At 40.5% G+C, this 15,670-nt stretch overlaps 1 protein-coding gene across 28 annotated transcripts in view; it reads right to left on the bottom strand.

Moving 5' to 3' along the window:
* The window catches only part of TTN (titin), a 250,969-nt gene that overhangs the window by 46,887 nt on the left and 188,412 nt on the right, over positions 1-15,670 (bottom strand). For all 28 annotated transcript variants that reach the window (XM_068138463.1, XM_068138479.1, XM_068138485.1 and 25 more), the window contains 22 exons: positions 12,702-15,668; positions 12,281-12,601; positions 11,884-12,168; positions 11,376-11,675; positions 10,790-11,092; positions 9,475-9,750; positions 9,060-9,359; positions 8,667-8,969; positions 8,123-8,422; positions 7,721-8,008; positions 7,332-7,628; positions 6,940-7,242; positions 6,541-6,846; positions 5,488-5,775; positions 5,097-5,387; positions 4,711-4,998; positions 3,948-4,538; positions 3,741-3,845; positions 1,582-1,779; positions 1,201-1,497; positions 471-1,058; positions 74-376 (listed from right to left, as the gene is read on the bottom strand). In XM_068138463.1, coding sequence (XP_067994564.1) covers positions 74-376; positions 471-1,058; positions 1,201-1,497; positions 1,582-1,779; positions 3,741-3,845; positions 3,948-4,538; positions 4,711-4,998; positions 5,097-5,387; positions 5,488-5,775; positions 6,541-6,846; positions 6,940-7,242; positions 7,332-7,628; positions 7,721-8,008; positions 8,123-8,422; positions 8,667-8,969; positions 9,060-9,359; positions 9,475-9,750; positions 10,790-11,092; positions 11,376-11,675; positions 11,884-12,168; positions 12,281-12,601; positions 12,702-15,668 — 9,498 coding nt within the window. The remainder of the gene's footprint in view (positions 1-73; positions 377-470; positions 1,059-1,200; positions 1,498-1,581; positions 1,780-3,740; positions 3,846-3,947; positions 4,539-4,710; positions 4,999-5,096; positions 5,388-5,487; positions 5,776-6,540; positions 6,847-6,939; positions 7,243-7,331; positions 7,629-7,720; positions 8,009-8,122; positions 8,423-8,666; positions 8,970-9,059; positions 9,360-9,474; positions 9,751-10,789; positions 11,093-11,375; positions 11,676-11,883; positions 12,169-12,280; positions 12,602-12,701; positions 15,669-15,670) is intronic.

The raw sequence follows: 15,670 nt of genomic DNA, 5'->3' as shown, positions 1-15,670 counted from the left end.
CAATTTTATGCTGCCTGAAAGTGTTCCCACCCCATCTCCCCCACCCCTAAAAAAGAAAAGGCATGATACTAACATGCAACATCCTTGCACATGACAGAATTTGAAGCATCGCTTGGTGGTCCAACTCCTGCTCTGTTTTCTGCACTGACACGGAACTCATATTCATTTCCTTCCAGGAGACCAGTTACTTTGCATCTAAGATCTGCAACAGGTTTCTTTGTTGCTCTGACCCATCTTAAACCTTTCTTTTCTCTTCGCTCCACATAGTAACCTGTGATTTCACTTCCACCATCATCTGCTGGCCTTTTCCAGGTAACTGTGACAGTATTTTTAGTCACATTTGTAACTTCTGGTTTTCCAGGAGGGCCTGGGGGACCTGTTAAGGGGGGGAAAAATTAAAGTCAAAAGAAAAATAAAGTCTTCAGAAATTGATAAAAATATGCTGGTATCTCTTAACTTGTTGTACATACCAAATCTATCCACCATTTTGACTGGTTCTGACTGTACTGGTTCACCCTTGCCATATTGATTCACTGCCGAGACACGGAAAACATATTCATTTCCTTGAATGAGCTTACTAACAACATGTCTACAGCTCTCAATATTTTCAGCAACCAATGTCCAGAGCAATCGGCTAGTTTCTCTCTTTTCAAGAACATATGATTTGACTGGTGATCCACCATCTTCTGCAGGAGGGGACCATGTAAGAGTTGCTTTTTCTGCTGAAACGTTGCTGATCTCAATAGGCCCTGGAGGTCCTGGAACATCTAAAACTTTCACATGTACAGTCTCCTGCTTAGTGCCAAAAGGATTGGTTGCTGTGATTGTGTATTCTCCAGAGTCTTTTCTGGCAGCATATTTTACAGTTAGAGTAGAAGAAGTTGGTGTGGTTTCAATGTGCACAAGCTCTGAAGGTCTAAAATCTTTTCCAGCCTTTGACCATGCTGAAGTTGGAGGTGGTTTGCCACGAATACTAATAGCAGACACTGTAATGTTTTCTCCAGCTTTTACTGTTAAACCTTCCTTCAAAGTAGGATCCATAACAATGGTTGGTGCCTCTGTTGAAAAAAAAGAGACAAACACACACACCCCAAATGTTAAAATGAGGACATAGGGGGAAGGGGAAAGAAAAAAAAAGGAGGAGGATTTGGTAATAATTATTCAAATAAAATTCTACATTTTAAAATGCCTTCTACATACCATACTCATCCTTGCATATTATGGTTCCTGTGGATTCAGATGGAGGGCTGATGGCTCCAGCAGTGTTCTTTGCTCTAATTCTGAATTCATATTTGGAGCCTTCAATAAGGTCAGTTACAGTAAATGCACAGTCTGTAACATTAACATGATTAGCTTTGGTCCAGGTCTTTGAAGGTAAATCACGCTTTTCAATAATATAGCCAGTTAACTTATGTCCACCATCATATTTTGGTTCTGTCCAAATGAGTGTTACTGAGCTCCTAGTTATATTGATAACTTCAGGTTTCCCAGGGGGATCTAGAACAAGGAATAATATGGAGTGGTCAAATACAAGTAATTTGAAATGTCAGATTTTTCCTTTTTATTGTTGTGATGGCTTACCAATAGGATCGAGTGCCACAACTGGTTCAGATGGCAGACTTGGTTTACCAACTCCAGCCATATTGATTGCCATTACTCTGAATTCATACTCCAGACCTTCAGTTAACCCTGTCACTCTGAAATCTTTCATTCTTAGTGGTGTTTTATTTGCTCTCTTCCACAGGAGACTATTTCTTTCTTTGACTTCAATGTGGTAACCTAGAAAATAAATGTTGAGATGAAAATATGATGAGTTTCCTAGAAATCTTGATTTCTCTTAACATTGTGAAACATCATACTTCCTCTATGGCATGCCACACAGCCATTATGCAAGCAGAATGCTGGAAAAGAGATTAAGAAATGGATGTGAACACACATTAAAAATATTTGTAATTGCAATGAGATGTTTGTTGTGGTGGGTTGAAGTTTCCTTCCGGCATGTAAATGTAAATTTTTAGTTATATAGGCCTGCAATGTGTGGTAAGGTGTGGGTTTTTTTATTTCTTTCTTTAGATATTTTGTCTCTGTGAAAAAAAAATACTGTTTCTCAGTTAGTCTTTTCCCTATATTTAAGTAAATTTCTTTATAAAATAATCTTAGAGAAAGAATAGGATATAAAACAGTAAAATCAATTGTTCAGTTTAAAGCATTAACCCCTGATTGTTTTATCTTACCCTTCAACATAGAGAACTACTAGGGAGGATTTTCCATCATTTTCCTCCAGTCCTGGCTCACCGGTGAGGTCCCAGATGACTGGAAACTGGCCAATGGGGTCCCCATCCATAAGAAGGGTCAGATGGAGGAACCTGGAAACTACAGGCCAGTCAGCCTGACCTCAGTGCCAGGGAAAATGATGGAGCAGAATATCCTGGTGGCAATAACTGCACACCTGAAGGATGGCCAAGGGCTCGGGTCCAGCCAACATGGATTTAGGAGGGGCAGATCCTGCCTCTCCAACCTGATCACCTTCTACGACCAGGTGACCCGTCTCGTGGACGTGGGGAGGCCTGTGGATGTGGTCTACCTGGACTTCAGCAAGGCCTTTGACACCGTCCCCCACAGCAAACTGCTGGCTAAGCTGTCAGCTCGAGGCTTGGACTGCAACACTCTGTGCTGGGTTAGGAACTGGCTGGAGGGCCGAGCCCAGAGAGTGGTGGTGAATGGTGCCACATCCAGCTGGTGGCCAGTCACCAGGGGCATCCCCCAGGGATCAGTGCTGGGCCCCATCCTCCTTAATATCTTCATTGATGATCTGGATGAGGGGATTGAGTCAGTCATCAGCAAATTTGCAGATGACACAAAGTTAGGAGCAGATGTTAGTCAGTTAGAGGGTAGAAGAGCTCTGCAGAGGGACCTCGACCGACTGGACAGATGGGTGGAGTCCAATGGGATGTCATTTAACAAGTCCAAGTGCCGGGTGCTGCACTTTGGCCAAGGCAACCCCATGCAGAGCTACAGGCTGGGGTCAGAGTGGCTGGAGAGCTGACAAACGGAGAGGGACCTGGGGGTGCTGATCGACAGCTGCCTAAACATGAGCCAGCAGTGTGCCCAGGTGGCCAAAAAGGCCAATGGCATCCTGGCCTGCATTAGGAATAGTGTGGCCAGCAGGAGCAGGGAAGTCATTGTGCCCCTGTGCTCTGCATTGGTTAGGCCACACCTTGAGTACTGTGTCCAGTTCTGGGCCCCTCAGTTTAAGAAGGACAGTGAGACACTTGAACGTGTCCAGAGAAGGGCAACAAGGCTGGTGAGAGGCCTTGAGCACAAGCCCTATGAGGAGAGGCTGAGGGAGCTGGGATTGTTTAGCCTGGAGAAGAGGAGGCTCAGGGGTGACCTCATTGCCCTCTACAACTACCTGAAAGGTGGTTGTAGCCAGGAAGGGGTTGGTCTTTTCTCCCAGGCAACCAGCACCAGAACGAGGGGACACAGTCTCAAGCTGCGCCAGGGGAACTTTAGGCTCGAGGTGAGGAGAAAGTTCTTCACTGAGAGAGTCATTAGTCATTGGAATGGGCTGCCCGGGGAGGTGGTGGAGTCACCATCCCTGGAGGTGTTCAAGAGGGGATTGGATGTGGCACTTGATGTCATGGTGTAGTCATGGGTCTGTGGTGACAGGTTGGACTCAATGATCCTTGAGGTCTCTTCCAGCCTTGGCAATACTGTGATACTGTGATTTTGGATCATACCTGTGATTGGTGAGCCTCCAGTTCTTTTGGGATCAGTCCAAGTTAAAGCTACAGATTCATGACGAACATCAACAATGTTGGGAGGTGGAGGAGCATCTGGCACATCTAAATAATGTGAAGAAAAAAAAAAAAGCAGTAATGTTATAAGTAAATGTCAATATTAAAGCTTTTTTTTTTTCACTTTTGAAAATTATATTTAATACCTACCAAACGGATGTTTTGCAATGACAGGCTCAGATTTAAGACCTTCACCTACTCCATATTTATTTTCAGCTCTGATCCTGAATGTATATTCATTTCCTTCATGAAGTCTTGTAACTCTAAATGTGGTTTTCTGGACTGCAGAAGCACAAGTCACCCACTTATTGTTTACATTATCTCTCTTCTCTAGGACATAGTTAGTAATTTCTGAACCACCATCATCTTTTGGAGGGCCCCACTTCAAGGTTATGGCATCAGCTGTGACTTCTTCAAATCTCACTGGACCTGTTGGTATGCCAGGTTTGCCAACAACTTTCACAGAAATAGTGCCTTCCCTGCTGCCAACAACATTCTTCAGAGTTATTGTGTATTTTCCAGCATCAGCTTTCTGGCAATCATGTACTATAAGTGTGGTGTTAACCGCTGTAGATTCAAATGCAACTCTTCCACTCTCGGTAAGTGCCTGGTCTTCATCCTTCTTCCAAGTTACAGTTGGGACAGGCTTGCCTTTAATTGGGATTTTAAGACGGAAATTGCTACCCTCTTTAGCTAAGTAGCATAAATCAGGTAGGTCTCTTAAATCAAGATCAGGTGCCACTGTAAAATAAAATAAATCAATTATTCAAATATGAATAAACTCTGCGATAAAATTAAGGCACTGTTTTAAAGGAATCTGATTTGTATGTTTGCATAGTAATAACAGTAAGCACAAAATAAACATAATTTGGGTAAGTAAATACTGAATTAATAATTTTAAATTGCTTCTTACCAACATCGTCTCTTGCCACAATTGTGAGTTCAGTGGGTGTTCCACACCCAGCATCATTCTGAGCTCTCACTCTGAAAGTGTATTCTTGGCCTTCTTTTAGGTCTCTCATTGAAAAATGGAGGTTCTTTGCCCGCATGACTTCCTGCCATTTATCTTCACCAATCAGAACCTCGACAACGTATGCAAAGATACGGCTTCCACCATCACTGATAGGTTTTTTCCATACTAAACTGCATGACGATTTTGTCACAGCAGAGGCTTTTAAATCTACAACTGGCCCAGGTGTTTCTAGAACAAAGACAAACACAGTAAGTGTCGATTCAAGATGAAAACAAAAATTATTTGAGTAGGTGAAAAAATAGGTGAAATGGACTAATTTTTCTTACCAGAAGCCTTAACAGCATCACGAGTTTCACAGGGGTCACCAATACCATATTCATTTTCAGCAAAAACCCTGAAGAAGTAAGATTTGCCTTCTTCTAAGTTACTTATCCTGTAGCTTGTCTTTGGACATTCTGTTGTTACTGTGGACCATGACTTTCTTTCTGCATCACGTTTTTCAACAACATAATTTGTGATTGGACTGCCACCATCTATTAGTGGAGGTTCCCATGTAATGAAAGCAGAATCCTTAGATGCTTCCTTTACAATCAGATTAATCGGAGGGCCTGGAGTATCTAAGGTAAACACAGCAATCCCATATTTGATTTAGTAAACAAAATACAAAAAGTTAAAAAGTTAACAAATATATTGCAATGGGAAGTCCCCGACACTTACCAAGTACTTTTACAACAATGGTGTATGATTTTTGGCCACAACTGTTCTCCAGACTGAGGACGTATTTTCCAGCATCATATTTGTTTACATTTTCACAACGCAGGAAGGTATCAAAATCAGTTGACTTGATATCTAATCCTTGTCTATCTCTAAGGTTTGCACCTACTTTAGACCATGTAATCTTTGGAGGTGGACGTCCTCTTACTGGCACATACAGTCTCATTGTCACTCCAGCACGCAACACAAGCACTTTCCTTAGTTCTGCATCAAGTTCTCCTTCAGGAGGAACTGTGTGTTTAACAGAGGAACAAGCACATAAATCATCATCTTTGAGTATCACTAAAATTACTGTGACAATAAGTCCCTCTGTACTGGCAATTCACTAGATTAACCAACTTGTTCACATGCCTGTGACAATGTTAATAAATTAGTGTCCTGGCTCCTGCTTCAAGACCATTTGTAAACCTGGCTTTTTTTATTTCCCCCTCCCCCCCCCCCCCCCGTTTTTCTTTCGCATTGATATCACTTCCTTTCTGTCTTTTCCACCATTTGCATTACTTATTATATGAAGATGTCTCCTAGTTCTTCTAGAATTCAAAGAAGGTTCAAGCCTTCCATATTATACTCTTGAACCAAGACATACAGCAAAATCCATAGAGAAGCCAGCATGGTTCTCCAGAAGTAAGTATCATACAATTAGATAGTGTGCCACACAGATGCTTAAAATAGTAATCTTGGCTTCAAATTATTTAGAAGACATGAAGAAGACTGAAAGTTTTAAGAATGGTATTAGAGAAAGAAAAAAAAAAATCTTGAAAACCCAAAAGAGGAGGCAGAGAGTATCTAGCATACAAATGAAAAAAGCAGACACCAACGAATTTCTATTGAGATCCTAACTGCCTTATTCTCTTTCAAATTGGCTACTTTTGGCCTGCATTTTTTGAGAAATGACGTATTCCAAACTGATCTGCTTCTGTAATCTGTGGCAAACTCTGTCTTTGGAACACATCCCATAAATTAAAGCAAAAGGTAATTTGTTTTCAGTGAACATACTTAAAATGTCTTTGGGAGTGTGTTTATCAGGAACATCACTTGGATCGCTATATCCAATCTTATTGACAGCATAAACGCGGAACTGGTACTCTGTATCTTCCATCAGCCCTGTTACCACAAATTGTGTTGACTGTAGGTTCTTGGGTAGGTTGCATCTGACCCAGTTGTCTGTGTCAGCTCTTTTTGCTTCCACTAGATAACCAATGATAGGGCTTCCTCCATCATAGGCTGGTTTGCTCCATGACAGGCTTATTGAATTACGAGTAGTATCAACTACTTTTGGGAAAGCAGGTGGGCCAGGAGGATCTGAGAATTAAAATAATATAAAGTTACCACAGTCAAAGCTATATAAAAGTATTTGGAAATAGCCATGGAAAATATCTTAGACTTTTAGCTTACATTGAGGATCACGAGCATACACTGCTTTAGATGGTGCACTAGGCTTGCCAGGTCCAGCCTTATTCAGGGCTATCACCCGGAACTCATATTCCGTTTCTTCTTGGAGTCCAGTAGCCTTAATGGTTCTTTCAATAACAGGCTTCCTGTTTACCTTTGTCCAGTTAAGAGCCTTAGTTTCACGCTTCTCAAGTATATAACCAGTTATAGGAGATCCACCATCACTAGCTGGTGGTTTCCAGCTAACAGTCATAAAGTCTTTTGTTACGTTGCTAATTACTGGTGGATCACAAGGTCCAGGTACATCTGTGAAGAGTTATTAAAAAATTATGTTCACGTTCATATGTTTGCAGAAAATATCACTGACTAATGAAGCTATCCCACAAAGCCCTTACCATATGGATTCTTAGCAATTGCTGGTTCTGTTAAGATAGGGTCTCCAACACCATATTTGTTTTCAGCACATATGCGGAACTGATATTCATGTCCTTCTATTAGTTTCTCCACCGTGCAGCTTGTAATCGGTACATTGGCACTGACTTGGGCCCAGTTTGGTCTGCTTGTTTCACGCTTGTCTACAATGTAGTTAGTAATTTCTGAACCTCCATCTTCCAGAGGAGGCTCCCAAGACAGCATTGCACGATCTGCATACATATGCTTGATTTTAACGGAGGCCGGTGGACCAGGCTTATCTAGAAGAATTAACATCATATTGTTACAGCTCTATCTCTTGCTATATCATTTAAATATATATGTATTTATTAACAGAAAACCTTTAGCTTACCAAGAACTTTAAGCCTAATGGTTGCTGACTTTGTGCCACTTGCATTTTCAGCAGTAATAGTATAGTCTCCTGTTTGCTTTCTGTTAACGCTGAACAGTTCAACTGTAGCAAGATTCCTCTTAGTGGTGATCTTGACACCTTCAGATGGCTTTAAAATTTCTCCTTCTTTCTTCCAGGTGATTGTTGGCATTGGTTTCCCATATACATTTGCCTCCAAACGCACATTAGTTCCAGCTTTAACTGTAAGCTGTGATTGCATAGATAGATCCAGCTCTATTCTGGGGGGAACTAGAAGGAGAGAGCCAAAGAGCTGATCAGTCTAGTAAGAGGCAAACATACTGTTCTTCACATGAATGTTAGTTCAATATGCACAGACTCAGAGTTCTCAATAATGTTTCTTACCATTTTCTGGATGAATGGTCACTGGATCAGAAGGTTCTGAAGGTCGGCTAATGTTAACTGCTGTCTTGGCAATTGCTCTAAATTGATATTGAGCATTTTCTTCTAAATCAGTAGCAGTATATTCTTCTAGAGGTATTTGATGTGGAGTTGTATTGCACCGAACCCACTTATCACCAGGTAATTTGCAAGCTTCAACGAAGTAGCCAATAAGTTTGCTACCACCGTCATGCTTTGGTCTTGTCCATACCAGTGATGCAGTACTCTTAGTGACATCGATAACTTCAGGTTTTCCAGGGGGATCTAAGGCAAGTAAGATCATATTATAGTCTGTTCTGGTACAAAAAGCTAGTAAGCTGAAAAATAATTACTTTAATAGTGATGGATCTTATTTATGGCATACCCACACAGTCCACTCAGCGTGCAGTCATGGTAAACATGAAAATATAAATGTAAGGGCAAACTGATGATCACAAAGTGTTGCAGATACATTGAAAATTACCACGAAAACAAGTAGTCTTGCAGATTATTGGTATATTTGACTTACCAACTGGTGCTCTTGCTGTGACAAACTCGGTTGGCTTACTAGGTTTACTTGCTCCAGCTCTGTTCAATGCATAAATTCTGAAAGTATATTCAAGACCTTCAATGATCCCCACACAGGGGTATTCTGTGGAGCGCACAGCTGTGTCATTAGCTTTCACCCACAGTAAACTGTTCCTTTCTTTGCGTTCAATGAGATAACCAGTGATTGGACTGCCTCCATCACTATCAGGTTTATCCCAGGCAACAAAAATGCAGTCCTTATTGACCTTGGTAACACGTGCATTCTTTGGTTCACTAGGAACATCTGGAAAGAAACACAAAGATGGGCATCAATCACATGCTTTTTTAGTAGGAGAATGAAAAAGAGAAATGCTGCTATCAAAACCTGCCATACCAAATGGAAACCTTGCAATCATCTTGCCAGAAGTAAGTGGCTCAGAAATACCAAAACGATTTTCAGCACGAACACGGAACATATACTCTTCTCCAGGAATTAGTTTTCCAATTCTGCAGCTTGTCTTTGTGACAGAAGCCAAGGCTGTTACCCAGTCTCCTCGACTTACGTCACATTTCTCAACTACATAGTTTGTGATGTTACTGCCACCATCTTCAAGAGGTATATGCCATGAAAGAGTGCAAGCATCAGCATCTATTTCAGAAATATCAAATGGAGGCTGTGGTGGACCTGGTTTATCTGCAGAAAAGATTATATTAAGAAGAAAAGAGATGAAAGAAAGTGGCATCCATTGGAATATACAAAAACTAGCTTTGTATAAAGCTGGATTTAAAAGTAATCAAATGGAACATACCCATGACTATCACTCTGATTTTCTGACTGTCAGTACCAGAGCTATTTTCTGCAGTAAGAGTGTAGAAATCAGAATCTTTTCTCGTCACATCCTTAATAATAAGAACACACGACTTTTCTGCTTTATGCACAGCAAGGCGGCTGGATGTAACTACATCTTGATCTCCTTTCAGCCATTTACAGATTGGCTGAGGCTTCCCATATACTTGAGCTTCAATTCTCAGTTTCTTTCCAGCTTTAATGTGAACATGATCAGGCATCAGAATCTTAGGTGGGACTGAAAAAAGAAATCACACACAGACATATAAATTAATTTCTGTGACATATTTATGCATGTTTTAATGTAAAAGTTTTCTGCTTCTCCCTGAAGTGGAATCACCAGTCGGAATTACTTGATAAATATCAATTCCACTTATAGACAACTAGAGTTTCTGCAGTGGGAAATAACTATTCTAGCCTTACTTTTACATTCTTGTACCAATTAAGAGAGAACATTTTTGAGTTTGGATTGGCTTTTCACATGCTTATATAGAGACATGCATTATTAATGCATGACACACAATTCCTCTATATCGGGAATGTTGTTGCTTACGTTTTACAAGGCAAATATGAGGGAGGAGAAAAATTCTCACTGAACTAGACATATTTCCCCAGTCAATCTTTTGATAATCTTGAGTTGTTCTTTAAGGAGAGACCCTTCTTCTACTTCTTCTTTAGCACAAATTCTTTTTGATTTCTTCCAAGAGAAACCTGGCAGTATGTTTTGTGTATTTTTCTTCCTGCCATGCTAGTTTTAATTCTCTTTTGCTTCTGAACCTCTCCCTTCCTCTTTTCATATCCCAAAAGAAGAAGGCTCTTCTCATCTGTCGTTTACCCCAAAATTGTCCTGTGTCTCAGGGACCCCACCACCTTATTAGTACAACCTATCCTCCCAGCCTTTCACTTTACAGTCTCAAACAAGTTGTTTTCTCTTATCCCAAAACAACTCCCACTTTTGGCCCCATTTATCTCTCAAATTACCACTCTGACTGTTTTTCTCTTTCATTTTAAGTTCATTGAGGGTATTTATTATTTCCCCTTAGTTCCTATCTTATGGTTTCAATTGAAACCATACCTGTGAAATTCTTTAATAATTAGTGGTCAACTCAGATCCTTTCTGACCTGTCAAAATATTCAATACAGTTAACCATAATCCTCCAGATTATGTCAGAAAGCATATATCTTTATCGAACTCCCTCAAAGAAGTAGATTTTTTTGCTCATTTCATTATTAAAGCAGAATATTTCAACATAGCTAGTATTTAAATTGATACTTACTGAGTTGTTCTTTAACTTCAAATACTCCTGCGGTTTCTATTGGCAAACTTACTCCAACAGCATTTCTAGCTGCCACCCTAAACTTATATTTCTTTCCCTCTTTCAGACCAGCTACAACAATGGAGAGATCTTTAACAACTGAATATTCTGTCCAGTTATCTGCTGGTTGTTCCTCTTCTCTGTAGCTAACAATGTAGCCATCAACTTTAGAGCCTCCATCACGCAATGGTGGCAGCCAGCCTAAAGTAGCACTATTCTTTGTAATTTCAGTAACTTCAAGTTTTCTTGGTGGATCAGGTTCACCTTTTGGGGGGGAAAAAAAAAGAAAGAAACACATTGAAAGTCAAATTTCCAAGGCTTTCTGACTATAGAATACTTGTTCAGTTATTGGATATTCTCCATGCTAACCCAACAAGAAAAAAAATATTAAAAGAGCAAAATCTTAATAATTGAAAGAAACTGACACAGATATATTTATGTTTAGTATTGAATAGTTAATAGCATAGTCCAGTTTAGAAACACTAACTTTCAAAAAAAGCAAAATCTGTTGTAATTAGAGAAAAGCATAAACTATGTGCATACTTACTTAGGGGATCTGTTGCTAGAACTGGTTTTGGTATGTCACTTGGAACACCTGACCCATATTCATTTACAGCTATTACTCTAAAGAAATATTCATTTCCAGGTACAAGGTTAGCTATATGGAAACTAGTTTTCTTCAGTTCTGCAGTGACTGTTCCCCAAGTCTTCCTGTCGGCCTCACGTTTCTGCAGGATGTAATGAGTCACTGGGCTACCGCCATCATTCTCTGGAGGTGCCCATGAAAGATGGCATGACATCTTGGTGACATCTGAAACCTTGAAGTCTGACACAGGTCCAGGAGTATCTATAAAGAAATTTCAATTTATGTTAGACTTTTCTTCTTTAATAAGTTAAAATTAAAGAGGGCTAACAGCTTGTTATATAGCAGGAATTCGTGTTATCTGATACAGTTTTGCTCAAAAACTGTAGCACATGGTCATCACAAAATTTCCTGCAATTAACATTCAATATAGTTTAAAAGCTTTTTAGAGGATATTTCTCTCATTACTTACCCAGCACTCTGACGTTCACAAATACAGCTTTTTCTCCAGCCACATTAACAAGTGTCAGTGAATATTTGCCTGAGTCATCACGTGTTGAATCAGGAATGACACAGAAGGCCATAGTGTCTACCAGATCAACTTGTCCTTTTCTGATAACATTATCAACACCCATTCTCCTCCAGGTGACTTTTGGTGCTGGACGACCCCTAACAATAGCAAAAAGTCTAATAGGACATCCTGCCCTGACTGTGACTAACTTTCTCATGCTTGCATCCAACTCAATCTCAGGAGGCTCTGCAAGATAAAATTAAATAAAAAGATGCAAAGTTTAGCACATGAAATGAAACAAATCCATAGCAAATAAAGACTGTATGTGAACATTCATCAAGAGGAGGGGAAAACTCACCAAGTATTTCTTTTGGAGACACAGCTTCTTTCAGTTCAGCTGGTCGGCCAAGGCCAACCTGGTTTTGGGCAGAAACTCTGAACTCATATAATTGGTTCTCATCCAGGCCGGTGGCTGTAAATTCTGTATGAACAATCTGGGCAGTAACATTGCATCTTTTCCATCCTGCTTCAGGATCAGCACCTTCAACTTTTGGTCTAAATTCCACAACATATCCCAGAATTGGAGCACCACCATCATACACTGGTTTGCCCCAGCCAAGGGTTATAGAACTCTTTGTGCTATCAACCACTCTCAAGTTTGTGGGAGGACCAGGTGGCTCTGAAAGACAAAAATTGCAGGTAGGAACACAGTTGAGCAGTTTGACAGTCTGTTATGTTAACATGAAAAGAAAATGCAGTAGAATACAGTGGTATGATACCTATTGGGTCTTTTGCTACTACAGGTCTTGATGGCAAGCTTGGTTCTCCAAGTCCAACTTCATTTTCGGCACTGACACGGAACTGATATTCATGACCAGGGATGAGATTAGTCACCGTCTTGCGTCTCTCTGGGATTGCAGTCTTAGTAACAGGAACCCATCTTAGTGATCGTTTCTCTTTCTTCTCTAAAATGTATCCTGTAATTGATTTGCCGCCATCATATTCTGGTGGATTCCAAACCACAGTCATCTCTTCTTTGCTAACTTTTGTGACATCTGGAGGATCAGGGCGTCCAGGTCTATCATACTTTGTTTTGGCAATAATTGGGTGTGTTTCTGTTGGTGGACCAGTGCCCATTTTATTCTCTGCACGAACTCTGAATATATATTCATTACCTTCAATGAGGCGTGTCACATTTGCACAGTTTGTTAGTACAGAGGAAGAATATGTAGACCAAACCATACGCTTGCTTTCACATTTTTCCAGGATGTAGTTTTGTATTTCACAACCACCATCATCTTCTGGCGGGTCCCAAGTAACAGTACATCTATCACTTGAAATGTTGGTGACTTTTAAGTTCCTTACAGGACCTGGTTTATCCAAGACAATAACGGTAGCATATGCTACGAAACTACCAGCTGTGTTAGTTGCGGTAATCACATATTTCCCACCATCACTACGTCTTGATTTTGTGACAACAAACTTAGATGTGTCAGAAGTTGTTTCAATGCTGACTCTTGGAGACCTGGTTAGATCCGTAGCGTCTTTGTCTTTTGTCCATACAACTTCAGGCTGTGGTTTTCCTCTGACTCCAGCCTCAATTCTAATTGCATCACCTGCTTTCACAGTTAGCACCCCACTTAACTTCAAGTCTAGGACTGGTTTCTGAAGATCTTCCTTCACAACTACTTCATCTGTTTTTACCCAGCCACTTTCACCTGCCTCATTCTTGGTTTGAACTCGGAATTGATAAGTCTTATTTTCAACACATCTATCTACCATGTAGTGTGTTTCCTTAATGCTGCCTTTATGAACTCTTTCCCACTCATCTGAATCTTTCAGTTTTCTCTCAACATGATAACTTAGATTGGGACTTCCACCATCATAATCTGGCCTTCTCCATTTCAGATATACGAAGGTCTTTCCTTTCTCTGCAATGTGAAGATTTTCTGGCTCTCCAGGCTTGTCAATAGGATTGATGGCAAGGATTGGAGTCTTGGTCTCAATGCAAGGACCTGGACCTATTTTGTTTTCTGCACAAACTCTGAAGAAGTATTCACGGTTTTCTATAAGATTTGCCTTTACTAATCTTTTAGTGATGTCAGAGGAGACAATTGACCATCCCCTCTGGTTTGGTTGACGATATTCTACTATGTAATTTGTAATTTCAGAGCCACCATTATCCACTGGACTCTCCCAAGAGATCATACAAGAATCTTTTGTGACATAACTTATTTTCAGGTTCTGGCATGGTCCAGGCCTGTCGAGTACATTAACAACAGCAAAAGCCTGAGCATGCCCACAGCTATTCTTAGCTGCTATTATGTATTTGCCATGATCAGATCTTTTGGCTTCTTTCACTTGCAGTTCAACATGAGGTAGATCATGAAGTATTTCAACAAGCTTTTCTGGGACTAGTACTTTGCCATCTTTAGACCATGTTATGTCAGGATCTGGCCTGCCTTTTACTTTACCAGTAATACGGATTGTTTGACCCACTCGGACAGTAATTAAGTCTCGACAGGTCACATCTAGGCTTACTTCTGGAGGAGAAAGAATATCCTTTGCAAGTACAGTTTCTGCCAGTTCTCTTGGTTCTCCCTCTCCCACAATATTGACAGCTTTTATTCGGAATTTGTATTCATTTCCTTCTATTAGCCCATGCGCTCTGAAAGCACATTGTCTAATCAGTTCATCTTTATTAATTCTATTCCACTGTGTAGTTCCAGTTTTCTGACACTCCACAATGTATCCCAGAATTGGGCTGCCACCATCTTTGAGCGGCTTTGTCCATACCAGGTCAGCTGTTTCTTTGGTTTTGTCCTTTAATTTTGGATTTATAGGTGGTCCAGGAGGAGTGATAGGGCGTGATGCTTTTATTGGATCAGAGCTTGGAGATGGCTTGCTTAAGCCCACCATGTTTTCTGCAAAAACTCTGAATTCATACGTATTGCCTTCAAAAAGACCAGTGACTCTGTACTTCATATCAAGTATTGGTGTCTTATTGACACGCACCCATTTACCAGATGCTTCGCGACGTTCAAGTATATAACCAGTTATTGGAGTTCCACCATCAGATATTGGTAGGGTCCAAGATACTGTTGCAGCATTTTCTGTAATATCATAAACAGTTGGTTTACCAGGTGGGGATGGTGGATCAAACATATGTTTAGCAATTGTTGGTTCTGAATCAAGGGGTGCTCCAATGCCTATCTTATTTTCTGCCCGAACACGGAAAATGTATTCACAGCCTTTCTGCAGTCGTGGAATCTTAATTTTTGTGTGACTTGTTCCAGAGCTAACCACTCCCCAGGTTTCCTTCTTTGACTGACGTTTCTCAACAATATAATTTATTATAGGACTCCCACCATCATCTTTAGGAGGGCGCCAAGAAATAACCATATATTCTGGTGTTACTTCAAGGATATTAATAGGACCTGTTGGTGGGCCAGGAACATCCAAGACTGTAAGATGCAGAGCAACAGTTTTGCTGCCAGCTGCATTAGATACTGTGAGTAGATATTCTCCTGTATCTTTTCTTATGCAATCTTTGATGGTAAGTACAGTTGAATAATTGTCAGTGTCAATCTTGTATTTGCCATCTGGTTTGATTTCAATGCCATCAGTAGTCCACTTTGCAGTGGGAACTGGCACACCTCTCATAATTGCAGGAAGTCTCACTGTGGTACCAGCTTTAACAACAAGACCTTCAATTAACTTTACATCTAGGTCCACAGATGGAGGTACT

Source organism: Melanerpes formicivorus, unplaced genomic scaffold (assembly GCF_026170545.1).
Source record: "Melanerpes formicivorus ecotype bairdi unplaced genomic scaffold, bMelFor1.0.p_v2 SCAF_5, whole genome shotgun sequence".
Lineage (NCBI taxonomy): Eukaryota > Metazoa > Chordata > Aves > Piciformes > Picidae > Melanerpes > Melanerpes formicivorus.
This window is presented reverse-complemented; position numbering and strand designations above follow the sequence as displayed.